At 60.7% G+C, this 25967-nt stretch overlaps 4 protein-coding genes and 1 non-coding gene across 7 annotated transcripts; 2 read left to right on the top strand and 3 right to left on the bottom strand.

Annotated features, from left to right (window-relative positions):
- Positions 1–952: 952 nt before the first annotated feature.
- Positions 953–9971, bottom strand: ATP6V1B2 (ATPase H+ transporting V1 subunit B2). Its single transcript, XM_066206227.1, has 14 exons — positions 9830–9971; positions 8228–8283; positions 7501–7599; positions 6869–6962; positions 6692–6769; positions 6081–6220; positions 5875–5976; positions 5324–5421; positions 4963–5086; positions 4371–4521; positions 3408–3490; positions 3213–3317; positions 2558–2687; positions 953–2469 (listed from the first exon to the last, which is right to left on the bottom strand). Exons 1-14 carry the CDS (start codon positions 9936–9938, stop codon positions 2333–2335), a joined length of 1506 nt encoding a protein of 501 aa, XP_066062324.1. The 5' UTR covers positions 9939–9971; the 3' UTR covers positions 953–2332.
- Positions 9972–13707: 3736 nt separating this feature from the next.
- Positions 13708–18202, top strand: MAK16 (MAK16 homolog). Its single transcript, XM_066206216.1, has 10 exons — positions 13708–13825; positions 14134–14183; positions 14393–14502; positions 14756–14820; positions 15203–15354; positions 15999–16053; positions 16703–16777; positions 17156–17266; positions 17408–17458; positions 17686–18202. The coding sequence occupies exons 1-10, from the start codon at positions 13811–13813 to the stop codon at positions 17866–17868; spliced, it is 867 nt and encodes a 288-aa protein (XP_066062313.1). The 5' UTR covers positions 13708–13810; the 3' UTR covers positions 17869–18202.
- Positions 18203–18217: 15 nt separating this feature from the next.
- TTI2 (TELO2 interacting protein 2) lies at positions 18218–21787 on the bottom strand. 3 transcript variants are annotated; one of them, XM_066206214.1, is made up of 7 exons: positions 20756–21787; positions 20364–20550; positions 19883–19975; positions 19431–19618; positions 19127–19312; positions 18534–18696; positions 18218–18309 (listed from the first exon to the last, which is right to left on the bottom strand). In XM_066206214.1, exons 1-7 carry the CDS (start codon positions 21775–21777, stop codon positions 18229–18231), a joined length of 1920 nt encoding a protein of 639 aa, XP_066062311.1. In that variant the 5' UTR covers positions 21778–21787; the 3' UTR covers positions 18218–18228. The 3 variants fall into 3 exon arrangements, 2 of the variants coding, with proteins under 2 accessions (XP_066062311.1, XP_066062312.1); XM_066206215.1 differs by having other exon boundaries at positions 19127–19270; XR_010724121.1 differs by lacking the exon at positions 18218–18309 and having other exon boundaries at positions 18611–18696; positions 19127–19289.
- An 881-nt stretch (positions 21788–22668) lies between these two features.
- LOC136302861 (small nucleolar RNA U13) lies at positions 22669–22762 on the top strand. Its single transcript, XR_010724147.1, has one exon. It is a non-coding gene; the product is annotated as a small nucleolar RNA U13 (small nucleolar RNA).
- A 1008-nt stretch (positions 22763–23770) lies between these two features.
- DUSP26 (dual specificity phosphatase 26) lies at positions 23771–25964 on the bottom strand (the record flags this gene model as incomplete). The annotated part of the gene is made up of 3 exons (XM_066206085.1): positions 23771–24364; positions 24907–25115; positions 25840–25964. Coding segments are annotated over 3 exons (534 nt in total), but the record flags the coding sequence as incomplete, so codon positions are not given.
- Between the last annotated feature and the right edge of the window lie 3 nt (positions 25965–25967).

Genomic DNA, 25967 nt, shown 5'->3' with positions numbered 1-25967 from the left:
GCGCTGCCCCAGCAGCCCGGAGCCGGCCCTGCCGCCCGGCATCTGCCACCGGCCCCCCGCCCCCGGCGCGGGCAGGGACAAGCGGCCCGGGGACAGCTGGCGTGTGCCCGTGGCAGGCACCGGCTGCCAGCCCTCGGCGGGCCGCTGAGCCCCCGGGCGGTGCTCGTTACTCATTACGGGATTAAAACCCAAATAAATCGGAATTCCAAAAGCAGGCGGCCTCGAAAGGTCCGGCGGCGGCAGCTGGGAGAGCAGCGCGGCCCGCGGAGGCGGCGCCCGCTGTCGCCGGGCCAGGAGCTGTCACAGCCCTGCCGGGGGACACGGGGACAGCCCCCAGGCCTCGGTTCGCCCCGCAGCAGCGAGGAGAGCGGGGGGAACGCTGGGCTGAGCCCCAGCGCCTGCGGGCAGGGGAACCAAGGGCGGGAGTGCCAGTCCCGAGTTGGGTTTGGTCATTCCTGGGTTTGATTCGGTCATTCCAAGGTTTGGCCTGGTCAGTCCTGGGTTCCCATTCCCAGGCCCCTGTGCCAGGCTCAGGCTGTCCCCACACCCGTGCCAGGCTCTGTCCCAACCCAGGGGTGACAGCGATGCCCAGGGGAGGGGAAGGGTCACACTGACTCCCCTCGCCCCCGCTGCTCACACCCAATATCCCAACCAACCTGAGGCCTAAAGCCCCTTTTCCAGGAGTTTAAGGTTTCCCAAGTGCCCGCGGAGAGGAGGGAGGTGAGGACAGAGGGATCACGGTCCCCGCACATTCCTGCAGAGCCTCTCCCCGTGACTGAGGCTGAAGGTCAGACCCTCCTCCTCCTCAGCCAGGGACAACGTGGGGGTGGCTCCAGTGACCCTCAATGCCCACTGATTGCTCCATTCCCAGGATCCCTGGGGGACGGGAACACCCCAACCCAAGTGATTTTTTTTTTTCCCCCACCCCCAGAACCACCGCAGCTCCCGTGCGTTCAACACCTTCCATATTTAATTTATTTAGAGATTCTCTACATTAAAGTATTTTCGTTCATGCCAAACGCCTCCTCCCGTCCTGACCTCAGGAGAGCAAGAAGAGACCTGGGCACGGCTTTGGGTGGAATGCACTGGAAGAAAGTTGCTGTTGCAGCCACAGAGAACACAGGAACAAAACCAGAGAACTGCACACAGGGAGGGGAGACTCAGGGAAAAGCTGGAATTAGCACATTCCAGTCGTGTTAGCACCTTCCCAGACGGGCCTGAAGGCGTGCAGGGAGGTGCAGCGTGCTCTGGAGAGCCAGACCAGAGCTCAGACTACAGGAAAGCCTGGGAAAAGCATTGGAATTGTGCCAGCAGCAGCAGCAGCAGCGGGCCCGGAGCCTCGGCTGAACCCGCTGGAAAAGGAACAACACGGAATTGCCCAGCCAAGATCACAGAGTTTGGGAATGCTGAGCTCAGGGCTGAGGCAGATCCGTGCCTGGAGTGCAAACCACATCAGCTCCAGCCACGGCACGGGCCCAGCACAGCTGGAGCAGGTTTGGAATATCCTTTCTCACATTAAGAGCTGCCTTTTCAATTAACTCCTGGTGCCTGGTGTAGTGTGCAGGGCATGGTTTGAAAGCTGGGCCAGGGTTTAGGTTGGTTTTCAGCTCTCAGGATCCCGTCAGCAGCAGCAGCACAAAGCCTTGAATCACCAACAGCTGTGCTGACGCTTCTGAGCTCAGACTGAGCTGCCGGTGCTGTTTGGCATCTCCAGAATTCAACCAAAACAAAAATAAGAAGGGTGAAGGAGGAAATTTACTCTGCAAACTTCAATTTAAAAGCTGCAATTCAATAACTGAGCTTTACATCCTGTTACTTTCAGGTAGCACCTCACTGGCCTTTGTCCTGGGAAAGGACAAGGACTTTTCCCCCTCTGCTGGGGGGGATGTCCCCGGTGTCACCTCCCCCTGACCTCAGTTCACACAAACCTTTCAGGAAGTGCAGCCCTGGTTAAAAACCTGCATTTTTCACCAAGGAATGTCATCCTGCAAGTCACATTTCCTCTCTGCTGTTCTCTAACCCACGGTTTAAAGTGAAGATTTGCAATTTCTGCTCACGCTCAGCCTCGAAAACGCCCACCAAAGTCTCATTCCAAAGCCTAAACCTCGTGGTGGCTTATTGCACATCGTTTCAGAGCTGGCCTAAACACCCTCCTGGAGATGCAGGCTGTGGGAGAAGGGATACGTTCCAAACTGCTCTCAGTGGGGGGAAAACACTGCCACGAGTGTCACCTGCTGCTGGCTGGAGCCGGGAGGGCCACAGGGAAAACACCAACACATGGAAAAGGAAAACCAAACCAGCATCTCACGGAGCAAGGGCACAGGGAGCTGGGCTAGTGCTTGGCATCCCGAGGGTAGAACTCGGCCAGGGTGGTCTGGGGGATCCTCTTGAGCATCTCCTTGGGGAAGATCCTGAGCAGCTGCCAGCCGATGTCCAGCGTCTCGTACACGGTGCGGTTCTCGTAGGGCCCTGCGGGGACGGCCGGGCGGGGAGATGTGGGGCAGGGAAACGCCACAGGCAGCCCTGGGGGCAGCCCTGCCCCTCTGGAGATGCTTACCCTGAGCAATGAAGTTCTTCTCAAACTTCTGCAGGAACTCCAGGTAGAGGAGATCGTCCGAGGTCAGCGCCTCCTCGCCCACCACGGCCTTCATGGCCTGCACGTCCTTGCCGATGGCGTAGCAGGCGTACTGCCAGGGGAACGGGGACGTGGCAGGGCTGACAGGAGCCTCCAACACCACCTCAGCCCACCGCTGCCACGGCACGGACGCCTCCCACCGGCCCAGGTTAGCCCAGCCTGGCCAGGGATGGGGCAGCCACTGCAAGTCTGGGAATTCCAGCCCAGCTCCTCACCGCCCTCAGGCAGGAATTCCTTCCCAAAATCCCATACAAATCCCACCTCTCCCAGTGGGAAGCCATTCCCTGTGTCCTGTCCCTCCCTGCCTTGTGCCCAGTCCTTCTCCAGCTCTCCTGGAGCCCCTTTAGGCCCTGGAAGGGGCTCTGAGCTCTCCCTGGAGTTTCTCCAGGTGAACACCTCCAGCTCAGCTGTTCCCTCCTCTCTAACCATCCACAACTGCTGGCCAAACCCAAACCCCCTCACTGAACACTCAGCCAAGGCATTAAAGCAGCCTCAGGAATGTTCTGGATCCCAGCTGCTCCTTCCCCAGCTGGGCAGGTAAAGGCAGTCCCCATTCCCAGAGGGAATTTTCACCCACCAGCTGGTTGGACACGTCGGCGTGGTCCTTCCTGGTCATGCCCTCCCCGATGGCCGACTTCATCAGCCTGGACAGCGAGGGCAGGACGTTGATGGGGGGGTAAATCTGGGGGGGAGAAACACCCAGGAATTAACAGGAATCCTTAAAAAAACCTGGGAATAACCCAGAGCACTTGGTGAGCAGCGAGGCACACACCTGCCTGTTGTGCAGCTGCCTGTCCACGTAGATCTGCCCCTCGGTGATGTACCCAGTCAAGTCAGGGATGGGGTGAGTAATATCTGTGGGGAGGGGGGGAGGGAAAAAAATAAAAATGAAATGGTTTGAAAGTTCCCAGCCCTTTTATATCCACCTTAGCACTGAGCTGCAGCTCTTTGTTGCCAGGTGACTCCAGCAATTATTCCCTCCACAAATCCCAAGTGCTCCTGGAGCGGGGCCGTGAGCACCTCCGAGGCTTCAAGAGGGAAAAGACATTTTGATCACAAGGCAGCCAAAACCTGGGATATTAAGGAAACCTGCAGGCCACGGGACACCTGTGTGGCTGCGTGCTGGAGCCCTGGAGGCTGAGAATTTCAGTGTTAAAAGGTGCCGACCCTCAAGCCAGCACCACATTTGATTTGAGACCCTGGAACAGGCTCCCGAGACCGAGTGACGGCACTGGGGTTGTGGAGTTGGAATGGAATTGTGTGACCTCACAGGGTGAAAAACTAAGATTTAAGGTTTTAGTACGCAGTAATATATAGAGAGAGCAAGATGGAGGATTTTGGGTGTTGTCTAAGTCCTTCTTCTTCATGGGTTCGGGTGATTTTTTCTAATTGGCTGAAAAAGGTCCAGTTTTCCTAATTAGGTGAACCGCAGGCCTTGGGTGGTCATTATTGGGTCAGAAGTATAAATAATAGAGGTGCCACCTCATTATTGGGTAATTACCACTAAAATAACCTTGGAAAGAGCCAGAGAGACTCCATTTTACCTTCCCTTTTCTAACTTGTCGGTTAGAACCGTAAACAGATAAGAAACAATCAACATCCGAGTGGGGGCTCTAAAGCAACACTTCCCGTGTATTATTCCCCCCGCCCTCGGCAAGGGGAGAAAGAATCCGGCGCCTTTCCCTGCCGTGTGCCCCCGAGGGGGGCTCTGCGCAGCCCCCCAGGCCTGACTCACCGTCGTTGGGCATGGTGAGGATGGGGATCTGGGTGATGGAGCCGTTCCTGCCCTCCACGCGCCCCGCGCGCTCGTAGATGGTGGCCAGGTCAGTGTACATGTAGCCAGGGAAGCCGCGGCGCCCAGGCACCTCCTCCCGGGCTGCTGACACCTGGCACAGACACACAGACACCCCCTCAGACGGACGGACACAGCTCCTGCACAGCGTTAGGGCGCTGGGCATTGAAAGCAGCTCTTCCTGCCAAGTGCAGTCCCCTCGGGTGTGTGACAGGACAAGGCACACCCAGAGTGAGGGTATCGAAGTGCTGATGGAATTATGGGGGGTTTGGGGATTTAAATACCACCCAGTGCCACCCCTGCCACGGCAGGGACACCCCCCACTGTCCCAGGCTGCTCCAAGCCCTGCCCCACCTGGCCCTGGCCACTGCCAGGGGTGGAACTGTCACCAGTGAAATAAATCCCACTCAAGGAGCAGCTGAAACCCTCACTGGCTGCTCCCAACCCTTCCCATGAGCAGCAGCTTCACTCCTCACTTCACGCCACGCCTTTCTGCCCATAAAGACATTAATTAACACCGTTAATGACCACACACCTCTCTGAGAGCCTCGGCGTAGGAGCTCATGTCTGTGAGGATGACCAGCACGTGCTTCTCACACTGGTAGGCCAGGAACTCGGCCGTGGTCAGGGCCAGGCGGGGCGTGATGATCCTCTCGATGCTGCAAACACAGCCCTCGGTCAGCAGGGCTGCCAGGGGCACCTGGGGGCTGCCAGGGGCCACCTGGGGGCTGCCAGGGGCCACCTGCAGCACCAGCATTGCAGCTGCAGCAGTGGCATTGGAGCTGCACCACCGGAATTCCACCTGCAGCTCCACCACCACCACCCGTGGCAGGTGCAGGGCAGCAGCTGCTCCAGCCCCGGAGCTGGTTTGGCCCTCCCCAGGAGTGGGCACTCACGTGGGGTCGTTGGCCAGGTTCAGGAACAGGCACACGTTGTCCATGGAGCCGTTCTCCTCAAAGTCTGACTTGAAGAACCGAGCGGTCTCCATGTTCACCTAAAGCACAGCTCTGGGTTTAACCTGGCTCATTTCACACCTAATTAAGGGCTGCTGAGCTCATTAATAACCCACAGCAAAGAGCTCCATCCATCAGGCTCCTGTACACTCCCAGAGTGAGCAGCTTGTGGAGCTCCAGGCTGGAGATCAAGCCTGAGATACTTTCCCCTGAACTGTGAGACTCACGGAATGGTCTGGGTGGGAAGAGACTCCAAAACCACCCCCAGTGCCATGGGCAGGGCCACCTCCCACTGTCCCAGGGTGCTCCAAGCCTCATCCAACCTTGGACGCCTCCAGGGACGGGGCAGCCACAGCTTCTCTGCGCAGCCTCTTCCGGAGGCACATTCCAGACTTTGGGATTTCCACCCACCCTTTAATCCCACACGCACAAAACCCGGCCAGGCTTCAGCCACCGCCGGGACCTCAGCGACGCCCCCAGCCCTGTGGGCTCACCCCCATGGCAGCAAAGACAATGGCAAAGTTCTCCTCGCTGTAATCCATCACATCTTTGGATTTCTTCACCAAGCCGGCCTGCCGACAGATCTGAGCCGCGATCTAGGCAAGGAACATCCCAGGGTTTGCATTTTGACGCTGCTCCGCGGCCCGGAATGAAATGCGGTTTAAAAGCCGCCAGGTTTAGAGCAGCCCTGAGGCCTCACCTCGTTGTGGGGCAGCCCAGCAGCTGAGAAAATGGGGATTTTCTGGCCCCTGGCAATGCTGTTCATGCCATCGATGGCTGAAATGCCAGTCTGGATCATTTCCTCGGGGTAGATGCGACACTGGGGGTTGATTGGCTGCCCTGTGGGAGTTTTGGAGAGAGCACAGTTAAGCCCTGGACAGGCTGGGAGCTTTATCAAACAGCTCCTGATAAATGGGTAATAAATGAATAAAAACCCCACTGGGACAATGACAAGCCTTTAGCTGCACCTGGTCACACCTGAGCCTTTCAGGTCAGGTGTTAAATGTTCATGCCAGTGGTAAAAAGGATTTAAAATCCTGCCAGGGGATCAGCATTTCACCTTCAGGTGTTGCAGAATTAAGTGCACAAATAATCAAGAGCAGCTTCCAAACACTGCAGGAAGTTTTCTGCTCCCTCACCTCCCTGAACTGGGGCAGTTTAATCAGAATTTGATGACACATAGATACTCAAAAATGAGATGAAGCTCCTCCCAAGTTAGAGTTTGTGCTCTAAACCGAATATACAAATTCAGAAAGGTGAAACACAGCAGGTTTGACTTCACTCCCCCTCAGAAAAGGACGAAGAACAAACCCATAATGTCCAGGAAATCCTCAGCCAAGACAATGGGGCCTCTGTCTATGGGTTTTCCCGATCCATTGAACACTCTGCCTGCAGGAAACGAGGAGAAAAACGAGAATTCTGGTGAAAAGCAGTTCATTAGGCAGAAATGCGCTGTCCCCTCACACCCACAGGTAAAGAACTGCTCACCCAGCATGTCCTCTGACACCGGGGTCCTCAGGATGTCCCCGGTGAACTCACACGAGGTTTTCTTGGCATCAATCCCTGAGGTGCCTTCAAACACCTGCAAATGCCGCAGGGAAAGAACCAAAAATAAATCACAGCACAGGAGTTTTGGGCTTCACAAAGTAATTCCTGAATGCTGCTCCACCTGCAGGCCCGGGGCACAGAGCAGGAGCTGCTCTGGGAAGGGCTTGGAGAGCTTTTCATTTTAAAAAACAATCATGAATTGTATCAGCAGCCAACACCAAACCTGGTGCAATTCCTTTGATCTCAAGTGTTTCCCCCCCTGCCAAATCCTTTGGATAAAATAATGTGAACAAGAAAAAGTTTTTTAGGAGAAATATCAGCAGCTGCTTGGCACAGGAATCCAACACTGCAGATTCCTGGGGATTCCTTTAATCCAGTGGGGTGGAAATCAATCCAGGGAGGAAGGAAATAATAAAATGTGACTGTGCACTCTCAGAAATCCCCAGCTGCACGTGGCAATAGCAGCTGATTTGTTGTTTCCATTCAAAAACAACACATCTCCAGGCAGGTTTGCTTTGCTTCAGGGCTCACCCTGAGTAATAAACGATGGGAAAAGAGGCTCCTGCTCCTACCTGGACCACAGCCTTGGAGCCGCTGACTTCCAGCACCTGCCCGCTCCTCCTGGTGCCGTCGGGCAGCGTCAGGTGCACGATCTCGGCGTACCTGGGGAACTGAGGGGGGCAGAGGCATCAAACCCCAGCCAGCAAACAGAAACCACCAGCCCCAGGCCTGGAAAACTACTCGGGTTTTAGGGGTCATTTCATCATCAGAACCAAACTCCTTCCCAGGAGATGGAATTTCCCAGGTTAAAGGCGGTTTTTTATGGGAATAAACGATATTTGCACGGTTGGAGCTGCCCGAGCAAACAGTGGCAGAAAGGCCCAGGGCAGGCTCTGACAAGGAGAGAAACCTGCAGCAGTTTTGGCCTTTAGGAGCAGCCTGAGAAGAAGCCAGGAGCGTGCAGAGCTTCCTCTTCCAGAGCCCTGATGTGGAAACAGAGAGGCTGGGAACAAAGCAAACCTTTCCAAAACCAGCAAAGAAAAGCCGGCTCCTTCCAGCTCGGAATTTAAATTTAATCCAAGTTCCAGGGGTTTGGTAAAACCCAAACTCTGTTTTCTTTCTTTCCCTTTCCTCCAGCCTTGGGAGGAATTCCCACATTCCCACTTATCCCAGCAGTCAGGAATTGATCAAAATCCCTCGGGGGGATCTCCCAGCAGTCAGGATTTCTCTCAGCAGTCAGGATTTTCCCTTTCCTGCAAACCCTCCCTCCCAAAGCTCCGTGCACAGCTGAGAACTTACCTTAACCTGGTCCAGGATCACCAGGGGCCCGTTCACACCCGACACGGTTTTGTAAGCTGCAGGAACAACCAGGAGTCAGGCACCTCCTCAGGAATATCCCACAGCCCCATTTTCCTGCTCATCCCCATCTCCAGGCTCACGGTTGGGGGCTGATTTCTGTTTATTAGGATCAGGAATGGGCGTCCAGCATTTTTCCTGCTCCCTGGAGGTGACATTGACGTGATCCCAGTGTTTTCTCCTCCCTGACAGGAATTCCCTGCTCAGGCTGGAGGGGGTTTGGGACACTCTGGGAAGTGTCCCCATGGCAGGGATGGCACTGGGTGGGCTCAGTGTCCCTTCCAACCCAACGCACCCCACGATTCTGTGACTCCAAGTGAGGAAATTTGCTGTCAGCTCAGGGAAACAGCATCACTTGACAGGCAGCTGGAGGAAACCCTGAGTCAGAGCCCCCTCAGGGCCACGAGGAGCAGTGGGGCTGTGCCCCAGGAGGGGAAATGGGGCAGTGGGGCCCCCAGAGCCCGGCCAGGAGCAGGAATTGCAGCAGCAGGAACCCCCAGGGCCAGCCCAGGCCTGGCAGCTCGCCGGGGTTTGTCTGCACTGTCAACAGCCCCGTGTTTACCCCGCAATAAAACAGCTCAAACTGTTACAATGTCGGCTCTAAACGCGCAATAACCGACCCGCCCCGGGCTCCGGCCTGGGGGTAAACTCAATCCCTCAGTTCTACTCCTAAAATCCTCCTGAAGAGCCCCAGACAGAACCCCGGGCCTCCACCACCCGTGATCTGCTGCTGTGCCCTGGGCAGGGAGAGGAGCCCGGGATTATCCGGGGGAGGGAGAGAAACCCGGGATTATCCAGGGCAGGAATCAGCTGAGAGATCCCCGAAGGTCTGAATCATCTCAGAGGGTTTAAATCAGCCCAGAGAGCCCCGAGGCCGGGGGAACGTGCCCCGACTGAGCCATCCCACCCCGTGACAGTCTCATGAGCTCTCGCTCCTTCCTCAATCACCCTCCCAACCAGTTCCCTGACGAAGCAAAGACAACCTGGAACATTTTCCGTCCGCAGCTCGGGGAAAATCCGCACGGAAAACCCCGCAGTGACCCCGGCTCCCGGCCCGACAGCGGCCTCTGCTCCCTGGCACTGCAGGGAAGGGTTTGGCTCCAAACCTGACAGGTTTTATCTTTTATTTCCTAAGGATCCGTGACCCCGAAGCTGCCGGGCAGCCCCGTGAAGGTCCCGGTGCTATTCAGGGCACAGGTAAAGCCATTTGATGTAATTGCTGCAGGAACAAACGCCTTCGCACCCTCTGATTCCTCTGCCACGAAGGGGTTTTACCACAGCGCTGCATTTCCCCTTTTCCAGCCCATTTCTCAATACGGTGTCCAGGACAGACTGCAGCCCAGCCCCATCTCCAGCTCCCGGTACAAACCCGGCCCGTGTCAGCAGCGGGCTGCGCTCCCGGAGTTAATTACGGCGCTTAATTACAGCCCGAGCCCGGGCTGCTCTGAGGGGCTGCGGCCTGCCGTGGCGCGGGGCTGCGGCCGCCGAACCGGGCCGATCCCCCCTCCCGCAGCCCCCCGGTTCCCCCGCGGGTCCCGCACTCACTGAGGCGCGGCTGGGACAGGAAATCCCGGGTGAGCGCCGCCGCCTGCTCGCGGGGCCCGCCGGGCCCGGCGCCGTTCACGGCCCCGCGCAGCGCCCGCACCGCCGCCATCTTGGACCGGCTGCTGAGGGGCGGCCGCGCGTGCGCGGTTATAGCGGCGAGGGACACGCCCACCCCGGGACACGCCCAGGCACCGACGGGACACGCCCACTCACAAACGGGACACGCCCACCGGCGCCGAGGGGCGGGGCCAGAGCTGTCCCAGGTCCTGAAAGGGAAAAGGAAACTGGAACAGGAAGGGGAAGAAGAAGAGGAAACAGAAAAGGAAAAGGAAGAGGAAGAGGAGGGAAAAGGGAAAAGGGAAAAGGGAAAAGGGAAAAGGGAAAAGGGAAGAGGAAGAGGAAGAGGAAAAAAGCAGTTAACAGATAGGAATAAAAGAAATCAAAAAGTCAAAAGGGGAAAGGTATCAGGAGAGAGGGCAAGAGAAAAGAGGAAAATAAGGAAAAGGAAAGAAAAAAGAGAAGAAGATAAAAATAATGAGAGACGGAAAAATAGAGAAAAAGAAGGAGGGAGCAAACAGGACAGATAATTCAGCAGAAAGGATTAAAATTGGGAAAAAAAAAAAAAGAGCGGAGAGAAAGGAAAAAAGGGGAAAGGGGGAAAAGGGGAAAAGGGAAAATTTCTCCTTCCAGCTGCTGAAGGAGAATTTGGGTCCCGTCCGGGCCCGGCAGCCCCGCGCTCTCGCAGCAGATGGTGCTGCTGCACCGCTCACACCCCGCCTCAGCTCCAGACAACCGGGAAAGCAATTTCCAACCCCGGCCATTCAATTCTCCACTCCTGAAATCCATTTAAAAGCTTCAATTCCCACTGTAACGCTCGCCCAGGGAATTCCCGGGCAGGATGTTCTCACCTGCCGTTATTGGCGATGGTTTTGGGGCCGGGCAGGAGGAGGATAAATGGCCCCAGAGGCAGATTGATGTGCCAGAGGAGGAAAGGTGGATATATTTAGGATTTATTCCCTCTCCCTGCAGTAAATCTCCGTGTCCTGGATGAAGGATGGCCTCGGTGTGGGGTTTAAAAGGGAAATCACGGAGCCAAGTGTCAGAGGTTTAGAAAAACAGAAATGATGGGAGGAAAGAGAGAGTCCCCACGGCAAAGCCTGGCCAGGCCTGGGGGATTTTCCATCAGCTCCGCCAGGGAGGGACCAGCCCGGCTGCTCCAGGGAATATCCAGCACCGGGAAAAGCCATGGAGAGCATCCCATGGGCGGGAGGCAGCCCTGAGGTGAGGAGGGACCACAACATGTTGGTTCCAGAGCTCTGGAATCCCGGGCCAGGTGCCCTGATCCAGGCAGGAATCCCACAGCTCCAGAATCCTGGGCCAGGTGCTTCAATCCAGGCAGGAATCCTGGTGCTCCGAAATCCTGGTGTTCCAAAACCCCAGCGTTCTGGAATCCCAGAGCTCCAGAATTCCGGGCCAAGTGCCTTGATCCAGGCAGGAATCCCAGAGCTCCGAAACCCCAATGCTCTGAAACCCCAAAGCTCCAAACCCCCAGTGCTCTGAAAGCCCAGAGCTCTGAAATCCCAGGCCAGGTGTCCCTATCCCGGCAGGAATCCCGTTTCTCGAGGAGGGCTCAGCCCCGCTGGAAGTTGGGAATGAAGACAAACCCTTCCTGCCGGCCCGGCAGCCCCAGCCCGGCCCCGGTGACGCAGGGCCAGCCCCAGGACAGCGGGGTGAGGCTCCTGCAGGGACACTCCTCTCCTGTTCTCTCTCCCCTCCTGATAACGGGACCGTAAATCCCGGGGGAGCAGAGCTCCGGAGGCAGCGGCGGCGGCTCCACACGTGGGTGTCGGGGTGAGAACATTCTCCTCCGCTCCACAGGGTTAGTGCTGGGCAGGGTAAACCCCGTGTCTCTACGGCCTCCGCTTTCTCCAGCTTAAATTCATTTGTACTGATATTTTTTGTATGAATTTACGGGAGGAGCCTGCCCTGCTCTCTCCACCTGGTGTGGCACCACCCCGCGATGACAAAGCATTCGGAGCGTTGGCTTTTTCTAACGAAAAACCCCACAGCTCCCACGGCCTGGGGTTTCAGGAAAGGTCTGGGATTTCGGGAAAGGCCAGGATTATTGGGAAGGGGCAGAGCTCGGGCTCAGCTGCATCCGTTTTGCTGCTCAGTCCCCAAGAGCTGGAGGATTCCATGGTTCATCAGTTGGTTTAATGTGAATTTGGGAGGGATTTTTTGGGAGCGATGTGGGACTCAATGCTCCATGGGTCGGTTTAATGTGAATTTGGGAGGGATTTGTTGGGAGTGATGTTTCCTCGGGTCTCAATGCCACCCCTGAGGCTCTGAGGAGCCGAGCCTGGCCCTGACATCCCAGCCAGGAAAGACACGGGAGGTAAATGAGTTTCCTTTGAGGCCCAATCGACTCTCCGAAGAACAAACAGGGAATAAAAGATGTGGAGATTACCTGGGATGAGCTGAGCCTTGATCTGGGCTCGGAGGAGACTCAAACAACGCCTTGGAGCAGGTACGGGATGTCTCAGGAGAGTGGGAATGGTGGGGGAAGGCTCCAGCCAAGAATGTAAAAACAGGATTGATGAAAATGGCTTTTGAAAGAAGAGCTGGGGGGAAAGCTCCTGGGGAAAGCTCCCAGATCCTGGGGAAAACGTACAGATCCTGGGAAAAACGTACAGATCCTGGGAAAAGCACCCAGCTCCTGTAAAAAACCACTCAGCCCCTGGAAAAAGCAGCCAGATCTTGTAACTCCCAGCTCCTGGGGACAGCACACAGATCCCAGAAATGGCACTCAGCTCCTGGGGACAGCACAGGGATCCCAGGAATGTCCCCCAGCTCCAGGGGACACACCGAGTGACCCCAAGAGTTGCTTTCCCAAGGGAGAAGCCAGTGTGAGGATTAACCTGGAACGTTCTCTTGGCAGGTTTTTGGAGGCCTTGACCGCTGAGCCCAGGAGCCCACAGGAGCCTGGACGAGCTCTGTGCCCCTGGCTTTGCCCCTGGCCATGTCCCCAGCCGTGTCCCCAGCCATGTCCCCAGCCGTGTCCCCCGGCGTGTCCCCCGGCGTGTCCCCCGGCGTGTCCCAGCCATGTCCCCAGCCGTGTCCCCAGCCATGTCCCCCGGCGTGTCCCCCGGCGTGTCCCCCGGCGTGTCCCCCGGCGTGTCCCAGCCCTGCTGGCGGCGGGCAGGCCCTCTCCCAGGCTGCTGCTGGCCGTGGCGTTCGTGGCTCTGCCCGGCCGTCCTGCCCAGCGCTGTGGGCGCGGGCCCGCCGGGGCGCTGCGGCACTTGGGCTGCACCCTGGGGTCCTTTGGGGCGCGCTCTTCAGTGAAGCCGCTGTGGGATTCAGGCCCGGGGTCAGCCGGCAGTGAAGATGTCACTGCAATGTCACCGCTCCTCTGAGGACACTAAAAGTCGTTCATTTGTGTCTTGGTAGAGCCCGATGTATTGTGCTGCGCCTGTGCTACTCGTGCGTCCTTTCCGACGTACATTAAATTGATTTATTCCTTTGAAGAAGTCTAAAGAAGCTGAGGCGGGAGTAAGGTTTAGACTCAGCCAACAAAGCCGGTGAGATTACTGTATTAATGTGGCTCTGTCGGCTGCTGCAGCCGGGGGGGTTTAGGACGCTCTGAGGGAAGAGTTTGCCAGAGAATCCGCGGTTTCCCCCACGGCTCCAGAGTGCAGAATTAACTGCCCCAAACACATCGCTCGGGGGCCCTCGGTGCCTGTTTGTGCAGGGGTTTCTTCCATCTCCGCCCTGAGGGGGCGCGCCGCCGCCGCCATGACAGCTCACCCCGCCTTCCTTCCCGCCCTTTTTCCCGCCCCCCGGGGTCGCCGCTCTCGCGAGACTTGGCGCTGCCCGCCCCTTCCTGTAATGGCGGCGCCCTAGACCGCGCGGCCGGGCCCCGCAGCACCGCCAGTTACCGTCACTGTCCTTTGTGTCCCCGCCGCCGCCTCTGTCACCGCCACCATGCATTCGGACGATGTGAGTCCCGCCGTTCTTTGGGCCCCGCCGCTGGGCCCGGCCGTGCGCCCGCCCCACGTGGCCGGGGGTCCGCTGTCCCCGTGGCGGCGGTGGCCTGAGGGGGACAGAAGGATCGGGGGGTGACAATGGGGACGTGGCAGCAGCAAATGTGCTGTGAGTGCCCTTCTCGGGGCACCCCGCGCTCCCTGCAGGCGGAACAGCCGGAAAACCCCGATGTTTGTGGGGTCTGCCCCCGTCAGAGCCGGGGGGGGGACACGGGGGCCGGGTGAGGGGTGTCGCGGAGTGTCACCCGCCGTTTGTCCCCGCAGGTTGTCTGGGGCATGCTGGGCAACAGGCAGTTCTGCTCCTACAAGATGACGTGAGTTCGGGGGTGGGCTGAGCCCGGGGCGGGGGTTTGGGGGGATCCAGCAGGGAAAGGAACGGGAGGGACGTGCCCGGGTACCCCCCAAACCCCACAGTGTCACCTCGGTGCCACCACACTGAGTGTCACAGAGGATGGGCTGAGCTGCGGGAGCACTGGGGTGTTCCTGCCCTTCCCTCAGGAATTCCCTGTCCTCTTTTTTCCAGCACCAAAACCCAGAACTTCTGTCGGAACGAGTACAACCTGACGGGGCTGTGCAACCGCTCGTCCTGCCCGCTGGCCAACAGCCAGTACGCCACGGTCCGGGAGGAGAAAGGTTTGCCAGGAGCAGGGGGGGATTTATCCATGGGAAGGGCTGTCCAGGGGGGAGCGGGGTCCCCACCCCTGCAGGGGACACTGGAGGTGGCACTGGGTGCTCTGGGCTGGGGTCAGAGGTTGGGTTTGATCTCAGGAGTGTTTTCCACGCTGGGTGACTGTGGGATCCGCGGGCGGGGAGGGGTGGGTGGGTGGCAGTGCCCGAGGGCAGCCCGGCCCTGGGCAGGGCCTCAGGGGTCTGTTCCCTTTGCCAGGTCGCTGCTATCTCTACATGAAAGCCATCGAGAGGGCGGCGTTCCCCCGGCGCCTCTGGGAGCGGGTGAGCACGGGGACATGGGGACACGGCAGTGACAGTGGGGACACGGCAGTGACAGCAGCTCTGGGCTCCCCAGAGGGGGGACAGAGGGGAGGGACACCGTCCTCGGAGAGGGAATGGCCCTGAGTTGTTCCAGGGCAGGCTCAGGTCGGACAGCAGCGGGAATTTCTCTGTGGAAAGGGAGCTCAGGCCTTGGAACTGCCCAGGGAGGTTTGGGATCCCCGTCCCTGGAGGTGGCACTCAGAGCTCTGGGCTGGGGACAAGGGGGGATCCCCCTGGAGGGCTTCTCCTGAATGATCCCATCCCTCTGGGAGCGATGCAGCCCCTCCCCAACGTCCCTTTTCTGTCCTGCTGTGTCACCCAAGGCCTCCCCCTGTCCCCGCAGGTGCTGCTGAGCAAGAACTACGAGAAGGCCCTGGAGGAGATCGACGAGAACCTCATCTACTGGCCGCGCTTCATCCGCCACAAGTGCAAGCAGAGGTTCACCAAGATCACGCAGTACCTGATCCGCATCCGCAAGCTCACCCTCAAGAGACAGTAAGGGAACCCTCAGGGGACACTAAGGGACGCAGGGTGACCACCCAGTGACCACTGGTGGCTCCGGAGCCGCTGGCACTGCCGGCACACGGGGCTGCTCCCCGTTTTCCTCGGGGGTTTCAGGTGGATCTGACGTGGATGAGCTGCAGGAATCCGGTGTGTGAATGCACTGAGGGAAGGTCCTGAGCTGGAGGGAACCCACAGGGATGGTTGATCCCAAATCCTGGCCCTGCACAGACTCCCCAACAACCCCAGCTGGGGGCAGTGTCCATCCCAGAGCTCTGGCTGTGCCCATTCCCTGGGGAGCCCGGGAAGTGCCCAGCACCCTCTGGAGGAGAATCTTCCTTAAATTCCAGCCTGGCCCTGCCCTGGCACAGCTGCAGCCATTCCCTGGTCCTGTCCCTGTCCCAGGGAGCAGAGATCAGAGCTGTCCCTCGGGAGGAGCTGCTCCAGGTGCCCTCAGCTGCTCCTCCTGTGGCCCCTCCAGACCCTTCTCCATCCTTGGGAGGGACTCAGCTTTGGATCTTCCTGGTTCTGAGGCTCCCAGAAGTGCCCCCAGGACACTCCGCACGTTTGGAATGCTGCAGCTGCTGGCTGTTGCTGCCAGAGGCTGTGACATTCCCGGTGTTCCCTGTTCCCTGCAGGAGGAAGCTGGTCCCGCTGCGCAGGAAGATCGAGAGGCGCGAGAACAGGCGAGAGGTGAGGACTGCTCCTGTCCCCTCCTGTCCCCAACAACTGCTCCGTGTCCCCTCCTGTCCCCAGTGACTGCTCCGTGTCCCCTCCTGCCACTGCTCCTGTCCCCAGTGACTGCTGTGTCACCTCCTGTCCTCAACTACTCCTGTCCCAGTGACTGCTCCGTGTCCTCTCCTGTCCCCAGTGACTGCTCCCTGTCCCCAGTGACTGCTGTGTCCCCTCCTGTCCCCAGTGACTGCTCCTGTCCCCAGTGACTGCTGTGTCCCCTCCTGTCCCCAGTGACTGCTCCTGTCCCCAAGGACTGCTCCTGTCCCCTCCTGTCCCCAGTGACTGCTCCGTGTCCCCTCCTGTCCCCAGTGACAGCTCCTGTCCCCAGTGACTGCTCCGTGTCCCCTCCTGTCCCCAGTGACTGCTCCGTGTCCTCTCCTGTCCCCAGTGACTGCTCCTGTCCCCAGTGACTGCTCCGTGTCCCCTCCTGTCCCCAGTGACTGCTCCTGTCCCCAGTGACTGCTCCTGTCCCCTCCTGTCCCCAGTGACTGCTGTGTCCCCTCCTGTCCCCAGTGACAGCTCCTGTCCCCAAGGGCTGCTCCTGTCCCCTCCTGCCCCCGCTGGTGTCCCCTGCCCTGGGGCTCACAGCGCTGCCCTGTGTCCCCAGGAGAAAGCCCTGATCGCCGCCCAGCTGGACAACGCCATCGAGAAGGAGCTGCTGGAGAGGCTGAAGCAGGACACGGTGAGGGTCACACGGAGCTCCCAGTGCCTCCTTGGGCTGCCTGGCTCCCCAAAACTCCTGCTGTGTGCACAGGGAGCCCCAAAACACCAGGGAACCCCAAAACACCAGGGCTGCCCTCATCCCTGTGCACAGGGCTCCCCAAAACACCAGGGCTGCCCTCATCCCTGTGCACAGGAAGCCCCAAAACACCAGGGCTCCCCAAAACACCAGGGCTGCCCTCATCCCTGTGCACAGGAAGCCCCAAAACAAGGGCTGCCCCCATCTCTGCAGGGGCGTGGGCTCAGAGTTGGGCAGGGGCTGATGCTGCCCCGTGCCCTCCCCAGCCCAAAGCCCATCTTTCTGCTGTGGCTGATGGAAAACCCCAATTTCCCTTTTCAGTACGGAGACATTTACAACTTCCCCATCCACGCCTTTGACAAGGCCCTCCAGCAGCAGGACGCAGAGAGCGAGAGCGAGTCGGAGAGGGAGGAAGATGATGATGATGATGAGGTAAAGCTTCCAGCCCTGGTGCCGGAGCTGGGCCCAGCTCCTTCCTGCTGGCTGAGGACACCTCAGAAAAACCTAAAAACAACCTTGTGGTGGCTCTGGCGTGGCACTGCTGTGCTCAGTGCCTGCCTCTGTTCCTTGCAGGACAAAAGGGAGTTTGTGGAAGCAGAGGACAGCGAGCTCAGCGACTTTGAGGTGGGTGAAGCACCGGGAACCAAGTGAGCTGAGCTGCCTCCACCCCTGGGTGCCTCTGGAGATGGGGAAGGGGCAGCAAAGTCAGGGCTGTGGGAGAGGGTTGTGCAGTGGGAGCCCAGCCCAGCCCCTCTGGAGCCAGGGGTGGTGGAAGGGTGGTTTTGGGGAAAGAGGAGGTTTGGTTACACAGCCTGCTCTGACCCCACTCTGCTCACTCAATTCTCCCTCAGGACATGGACAAGTTGGAGACAAGCAGCGAAGAGGAGCAGGAGGAGGAAGTAGAGAAGGAAGCCTCCCACTCCAAATCCAAAGGGAAAACGCCCCTGAAGGGCCCAGCCAGGAGGAAACGTCCCTACATCGAGATCGAGTACGAGGAGGAAACAGAGCCTGGCACCAAGACAAAAGCAGCCTGAGCCTCCCTGAGCCCGTTTTGTACTGACTGACAGAACTCCAGCTCTGTCACCCACCTGCCTGCCCTCACAGCACCCTCAGCAGCCCCTGCTTTTACACCCCACACATCTCCTGCAAGGACTGTGGGGTTTCTGTCCCGAGCCCAGGGAGTTTGTACAGCTGGGTGAAGCCAGCTCGAAGGAACATCCCCCACCTCCTCTGCAACCTCAAAAAGCTCAGCCCAGACTCTGCCCCTGGCCCTGGGGGCACCTGGATGTGTCTGGGGGAGCTGTGGGGCTCCCAGGTGGGAGAGGAACGACAGAACTCTTCAATAAACACCAGGATTTTATTGTGCAACAGAGCAGTGAGCAGTGCCAGGCAGCTCAGGTGCTCTCCTGCACCTTCCTGAGGCATTCCCACACACGGTTCTCCTCGCAGCTGCTCTGCACCCCCTCCAGCAGCACCTGCAGGGGGAAGAGCAGCACTCCCAGTGCCCTGGCACTCAGGTTTGGTGTCACCCACCCTTCCCCAGCCCTGTGGGGGAGCAGAGCACAGGCTGACCCCAGCAACAGCTCTGGAGTCGCTGATTATTGATGCTGGGGAAGGGGGGGAAATTCAAAACCCTGCGGAAATTGAAACTCCTGCAGGGCTGAGAGGGAAAAGAGCCCTGCAGGCAGCACAGACTCACCTTCACCTGGCCCTGGGAGCAGTGGTCCAGCAGGATGAGGCACTGGGTGGCCCCCTGCAGCAGGGCAGCCCTGACGGGCTCCGGCGTCGGGCCCCGCTCCGTGTGGACGTCCCACAGCAGCCTCAGCAGCGCCTTGAGGAGCACGGGGAGCCTGCAGGGCATCCTGCAAGGGAAACACCTCGTCCCAAAGCCTTCCCCAGCCGGGGACAGCACGGCCTGGGGCTGCTGTGGGGCAGCATCGGGGCCAGCACACGCAGGGACCTCGGGATGGTGCCGGCAATGGTGTTGGGAATGCTGTCACTGCACAGCCCCATCCACAGCACAGGGCTCACTCCACTCCGATCCAATTTACACTTTTGGAACAAGCACAAGTCGGATCAAAATGAGGAGCCAGCTTCATTTTGGAGCCAGGTTTTGCAGTAATGCCAGTGAGTACTTCCTGGGACAGGTTTTCCCTTGGGATTTCAGGGTTTTTTCCTCAAGGAAAAAGTAACTTCGGGTCTTAAAGTGGAAACATTCAGGACGGGAATGAAACATTTCTGTTTCAGGCTTCCAGGACAGCTTTGCAGCGTGTAATCCCCCCAGAGAGGTACCTGGGCCAGGCGTGCTCGATGGTGCACTGCAGAGCCTCCAGGATTCCCAGTCTGGCCTTTTCCTCGGGGCCATCAGACACCTCCAGGTAGCCCAGGATGACTCTCTCCAGCCTCTTCAGGTGCCTCACGATGTGGATGCCGAGTCTGGAGGCACAAGCACAGCCTGAGGAGGGAGGACAGATACCCCTGGATCCCAAAGACACCTTGAGGAGGGAGCTTTCCCTTGGATACCAAGCCCAGGGCCCCCAGTACAGCTCTCACCCCTCAGGGAGGTGGTCAGGCACCCCTGTCCCCCCGGTCTCACCTGGTGACAAAGGCTGGCAGGGTCCCTGCGTACACCCTGCGCAGGCCCAGCCGGTGCTCGGCCTCCATGTGTGTCAGCAGCAGCTGCAGCACCTGGTCCCAGGGGCTGGTGGCCCCTGTGCCGCGGCCCTGGTGCCGCTGCCATCGCTCCAGCACGGGCAGCAGGTCCAGCAGGCACAGCAGCACCGCCTGGGTTGGGCACAGAGGGACAATCTGAGCTCCTGTTCTCTCCAAAGAACGACCGATCCCAACCCTGTGGCCACCGCACGGCTGGGCTGAGTGCTGCAAACCCGCCTGGAATGGGGCAGGAAGAGGCAAGAGCTCTTCCCTCGGGGGTGTTTTCCTGGAATCTGCCGAGTCTCACAGGGCTGTGACAGGGAACAGGCTCCTGCCTCGAACTGAGGGGCTGCCACTGCCCCAGGGCACCCTAAAGCCGAGTGCTGCCATCCTTACCTGGATGAGAGGGGCCTCCCGGGAGTAGAGGTGGTTCTGGAGGGCGTGGAACACCACCTGGGCCCTGTTGAACTGGCACAGATCCGCTCCTGGCTGCAACGACACACAGCGGGAGCCACAGTCACTCGTGGGCAGCACAAAAACCTTCCCAGAGCGCGGGGAGCGTCAGGGACTGCTGCGAATGCGGGTGGAAGAGAAGTCAGGAACCCGACCCACACGAGGGAATGGCTGCGGCAGGCTCAGGTTGGGTTTTCGGGAGAGGTTCTTCTTCCCCCAGAGGGTGCCCAGGCTCCCCAGGGAACGGGCACAGCCCCGAGGCTGCCAGAGCTCCAGGAAACGCTTTCCTGGATAACATTTTAGGGGTGTCTGCGCAGGGCCAGGGGAGGGACTGATCCCTGCGGGTCCCCTCCGGCTCAGGACATTCTGTGATCGGCCCTCCCTTCACACCTCACCCACAGAAGGGCTCCGAGCCCTCCCTCACCACGTTGAGGACGATGTGGTGCAGGCAGCGCACGCCCAGCACTTTGTTCTCCTCCTGGAAGTCGTCGGAGAGGAGCAGCGCGGGCGGCAGGACCCGCCCCAGGTGCGGGCACAGCCAGGGCCGGCCCACGCGGAGCAGGGACCAGCAGAACACGTCTTTGGAGGCAGGGTTCCGCTTCCAGGTGTCTCTGGAGAGACAAACGCAGCTCAAGGAAGGCAGAGGGGTCGTTTCCCGTGCACTCGAGGCTGTCGGCTGGCAGCAAACGCCCAACACCTTCCACTGCTGGGCGTTTGTAAAGCTCCTGGTTTCATCATCTCTGGAGCCTCAGCTCCATTTCCCGGTATTTCCTTTAGACATCCTCCAAACACGAGCACACTCCCGTTCCCACTCACTTGGTTAACTCCTGCTTCAGGAGCCCCATCACCGCTCCAAATGCTCCTTCCTCATCCCCGTCCTTTCCCTGCAGGAATTCCTGCACGGACGCGCAGCCCGCGGTCCGGACCAGCCTCTCCAGCAGCTCCCGAGCCACGGCCCGACTCCCGGCCGAGCTCCAGGGCCTCTTCTCTTTGTGTGTGACGGCGAAAATAAACGCGTGTCCCATCACCCGCCGCAGGGCCGGCCCCACCGCGGCCACCGCCGGTCCCCGCCGGCTCCTGGCAGCTTCCAGCTTCTGCAGGAGGAGCAGGAACACGGCGCCGACCAGCTCCGCTCGCTCCGCCGCGGCCGCCAGCGCCGTGTCCTGCCCGGGGGGCTCGGCCCCGTCCTGCTCCCGGTGCGGCGGAGCCCCGAGGCGGCCCAGCGCCGCCGCCAGCTCGGCCAGCCCGGCCCAGCGCAGCAGCCAGCGAGGATCCACCGCCTGCAGCATCGCGGGCAGCTCCCGCAGCGCCCCGGGCTCCTCCAGCATCGCCGGCAGCGTCCCGGGCTCCTCCAGCATCGCCGGCAGCTCCCGCAGCGCCCCGGGCTCCTCCAGCATCGCCGGCAGCTCCGGCAGCGCCCCGGGCTCCTCCAGCATCGCGGGCAGCTCCCGCAGCGCCCCGGGCTCCTCCAGCACCGCCGGCAGCGCCCCGGGCTCCTCCAGCACCGCCGGCAGCGTCCCGGGCTCCTCCAGCACCGCCGGCAGCTCCGGCAGCGCCCCGGGCTCCTCCAGCACCGCCGGCAGCTCCGGCAGCGCCCCGGGCTCCTCCAGCATCGCCGGCAGCTCCGGCAGCGCCCCGGGCTCCTCCAGCATCGCGGGCAGCTCCGGCAGCGCCCCGGGCTCCTCCAGCACCGCCGGCAGCTCCGGCAGCGCCCCGGGCTCCTCCAGCACCGCCGGCAGCGTCCCGGGCTCCTCCAGCATCGCCGGCAGCTCCCGCAGCGCCCCGGGCTCCTCCAGCATCGCCGGCAGCTCCGGCAGCGCCCCGGGCTCCTCCAGCATCGCGGGCAGCTCCGGCAGCGCCCCGGGCTCCTCCAGCACCGCCGGCAGCGTCCCGGGCTCCTCCAGCACCGCCGGCAGCGTCCCGGGCTCCTCCAGCACCGCCGGCAGCTCCGGCAGCGCCCCGGGCTCCTCCAGCACCGCCGGCAGCGTCCCGGGCTCCTCCAGCACCGCCGGCAGCTCCGGCAGCGCCCCGGGCTCCTCCAGCACCGCCGGCAGCGTCACGGGCTCCTCCAGCACCGCCGGCAGCGTCCCGGGCTCCTCCAGCACCGCCGGCAGCTCCGGCAGCGCCCCGGGCTCCTCGGCCGAGGGGGCGGCGGGAGGCGGCGGGTCCTGCCCGGGACCCCGCTCCGGGCTCGGGCTGCTGCTTTCCACGGTGTGACAGCGGCTCCGGCGGGAGCTGCCCGCACTAAACCCCGCTACGGGCACATGGCCGGGGGCGGCAGCGCCCGGAGGGGAGCGGGGAGCGCCGGGACACCCCCGGGACACCCCCTGGGAGAGCCCGAAGCATCCACGGGACCCCCTCAGAGATCCCCGGGACCCCCTCAAAGACCCTCATAGACCCCAGAGCTCCTCCGGTCCCGTCACGGCGGCGCCGCCGCCACCCGCACCACGAGCGCGAACTGTCGCAAAACGCCCCGTTGCCGTAAAGCCGACGGCGGAGGGGGCGTGTCTTCGTGTGAATAAATTAGCATGGCTAATTAGCGGCGGCGGAGCGGGGCAGAGCGGCGGTGCGGGGCGGAGAGAACGGGAACGGGGACGGGAGGGACGGACAGGACGGTTCACCCGGGGTGCAACACGGGACAGGGAGGGCGGGGGTGGGGACGGCGGTGTCGCCGTGACCTCGGGAGCGGTGGCGCGGGGGTAGGGCCGGGCGCGGCGGCCATGGCTGCGATCCTTCCGGTTCATGTCCGTGATGAATGGGAGCGGCACGCGGCTGCGTGACGTGTGCGCCCTGCGTTACGACGTGGCACAGTCCCATCTGAGCGCCGGGGGGTCCTGACGTCACCACGACGTCATCTTTCTCCCGTTCGTCAAAAACAGCCCAGTTCTATAATCAGGGGAAGGTTGTGGGTGTGTGATGTCACTGCTGACGTCATCCTCGTGGGGTGTGAGGTGACTGGTGATTGGGCCTGCGGGGGTCACTGCCATGTGTGACGTCATCCCCGTGGGGTGTGAGGTACCTGTGATCATATGTGTGACGTCACTGCCATGGCTGACGTCATCCCCGTGGGGTGTGAAGTGCCTGTCGATCCCTGCAGAGGCGCCCGGGGCAGGCGGGGGGGGGGGGTGATGCCCGGCGCTCCCACGGCGCTCCCACGCTGGATCCCGCTGGATCCCAGTGGATCCTGCTGGATCCTGGTGGATGTGCACCGGGGCTGCCTCACACCAGCTCGTCCAGGAGGGTCCCGGTGCCGGCTCGGGGCTGCCTCGGCCCCGCCGTGGGTTTGTTGCACGTGGGGCACACGCAGCGTACCTCCAGCCACTGGAGCAGGCGGCAGGAATTGCGGGAATGCCGAATCCCGCTGGGAATTCTCCGCTCCGCCGGCCGCACTCACTTGGTGTGTGTGTGCTGAGCACCCCCGGCTCCTCCTTCACCCGAAAATCCTCCAGGCAGACGGCGCAGGTCGGCCGTGGGAGGTGAGACGGAGCCCGAGGGCGGGTGTGAGCGTGGGGGACCCGCCAGAAATGCCACGGCGCGGGAAATCCCGGGAATTTCCTGCCGGGAGCTCAGCCCAGTCCCCAAACCACCCACGGGGAAGGGAATTCCCTCTCGATCCGGGCCCAAACATCCCCACAACCCCAGGACAGGATGAGAGCAGGGGGTCAGGTCTGGGCAGTGAGTGGGATCTCCAGGTCTGGGCACTGAGTGCGGGCTCAGGTTTGATCCCTGGCCTGATCATTTGGGGGCACTCAGGTCCACGCTGACCCCAGGCTCTGCCCCCTGTCCTGTGACAGATCCCAGCTGTCCCCAAGCACACGAGGCGTGCCCGGCTCTTCCTTAGCGCTGCCTTTATTTCACAGGGTGACACGAGGCACGGAGAACACCCAAACACCACGACAGGAGCCGGCCTGAGCCCACACACCGGAGCCGACATCACCAGGAACACACGGGACACGCCACAGGGGACACGCGGAGCTGCAGCGTCCTGCCAGGGAGGGACACAAATGCCAGGGGGGGACAACAAAGCCTCGAGGGCTCGCTGGAGGCTGCGGGGGGGACGGGTGACGCGGGGCCGAGTCCCTGCAGAGGCGCCGTGGAGCGAGCGGGCTGGGCTGGAGGCCATGGCCAGGTCTCCTCGGGGGGCAGAACTGCAGGCGGAGGGGCTGGGCAGCCCCACGAGGGACCCCCCGAGCTGGGGGGGCTGGGGGTGAGCCCCGGCAGCCCCTCAGGAGCTCCTCTTGAGGCGCAGGGCGTTGTCCAGGGCCACCAGCTGGCGCAGGAAGCCGCGGTTGGGGATGATCCCGCGGTGGTCCTTGACCGTCTTTATGGCTTCGACCAGGGGCATGTGGTGGCGGATCATGAGGTAGGCGAGGACCAGGGTGGCCGACCTGCTGACCCCGACGGCACAGTGCACGAGGATCCTCCCTGCGGGGACACGGCGTCACAGCAGAGCCGGGAAATCCCAGTTCCGAACCTCCCGAGCACCCCGCGGGCCCTGGAGCACCTGGAGCCTGGCTCAGGTGGGCAGAGCCTGAGGGGCAGGAGGGGCTGTGGAGTGCCGGGGTCAGAGCGTCCTGATGGCCCAGAATGGACGGAGTGGGGCCAGAGGCAGCTCAGGACACAGGCTGGGGCTGTGACCTGAGGGGACAGCGCTCTCATCCAGCCTGCTCCTTCTGGGGAGGAGGGGATGCCGTCAGGGGACACCACTGGGGTCATCCTCTGAGGGGACACCATCGAGATGATCCCGTGGGGAGACACCAGTGAGGTGACCCTGTGAGGAGACACCACTGGGGTGATCCCATGAGGAGACCCCATCGAGGTGATCCCATCCAGGGGACACCACTGGGGTCATCCCACGAGGAGACACCATCCCAACCCTTGCTCCCCAGGCCCCTTAAGAAACACCCCCCCAGGCCACCCCCAGCTCCCCCCAGCCATTCGCCGTCCCTGTCCCCATCCCCGCGGACCTTCATTGAGGGCCTGGTGGATGAAGTCAGCGGCGGGGTAGAAGTAGGGGCTCATGTCGAAGGAGGGCGAGTCGTGGGCCTCGATGCCCAGGTAGCGGATGCCCGTGCCCTCGTAGTACTCGGCGCCGCCGCGCCAGCGGCAGTGGGACGCGTTCAGCACGTGGGTGATGCGCAGCTGCAGCAGCTCCCGCCGGTTGGACGCGATGTCTCTGCGGGGAGGGGACACCTCAGAGCGGGAAAAGTGTCCCAGGGACAGCTCAGAGCGGGAAAAGTGTCCCAGGGACAGCTCAGAGTGGGAAAAGTGTCCCAGGGACAGCTCAGAGCGGGAAAAGTGTCCCAGGGACAGCTCAGAGTGGGAAAAGTGTCCCAGGGACAGCTCAGAGCGGGAAAAGTGTCCCAGGGACAGCTCAGAGCGGGAAAAGTGTCCCAGGGGACAGCTCAGAGTGGGAAAAGTGTCCCAGCACACCCAGAAAGGCTGGCCTGGACAAGCGTTTCTGGCTGAGAGAGATGGGGGTAAAAACCTGGTGGATTTTTGAGATTCTTGGGTTTTAAGGTGATAATATAGAATATATTACATATCACATACAAATATATTATATTATTATATTATATTATATTATATTATATTATATTATGTTATGTTATGTTATGTTATGTTATGTTATGTTATGTTATATTTTCTAAATTATATAATAATAAAAAATAACACAGGTGTCACCTCATTGTTGGGTAATTAACGCTTAAATAACCTTGGAAAGAGTCAGAGGTGCTCCGTTTTACCTCTAGCAAAACGCCAGTTAGAGATAAGTGCTAGTTAGGAGTCAGCCAATAGATAAAAAACCAATAAACCCCCAAGTCCGAATGCGAGAACGGCGACTCCCGCGTGCGAACCCAGGTCCCGGCAGGGCAAAGGAACCCGGCGCTGTCACTTACTGGTCGCCCAGGTAGAGGCCGGGCCACACCTCGTCGGCGTGGTTGCAGGCGGTTTTGCCGGTGTAGAGCAGCCGCTCCAGCTCCAGCACGCTGAGCACGGGCCGGGCCCCGCGCTCCTCCCGCGGGGC

This window comes from Chamaea fasciata, unplaced genomic scaffold (assembly GCF_029207755.1).
Source record: "Chamaea fasciata isolate MVZ Bird 193981 ecotype frontalis unplaced genomic scaffold, bChaFas1.0.hap1 SCAF_30, whole genome shotgun sequence".
NCBI lineage: Eukaryota > Metazoa > Chordata > Aves > Passeriformes > Sylviidae > Chamaea > Chamaea fasciata.
This window is presented reverse-complemented; position numbering and strand designations above follow the sequence as displayed.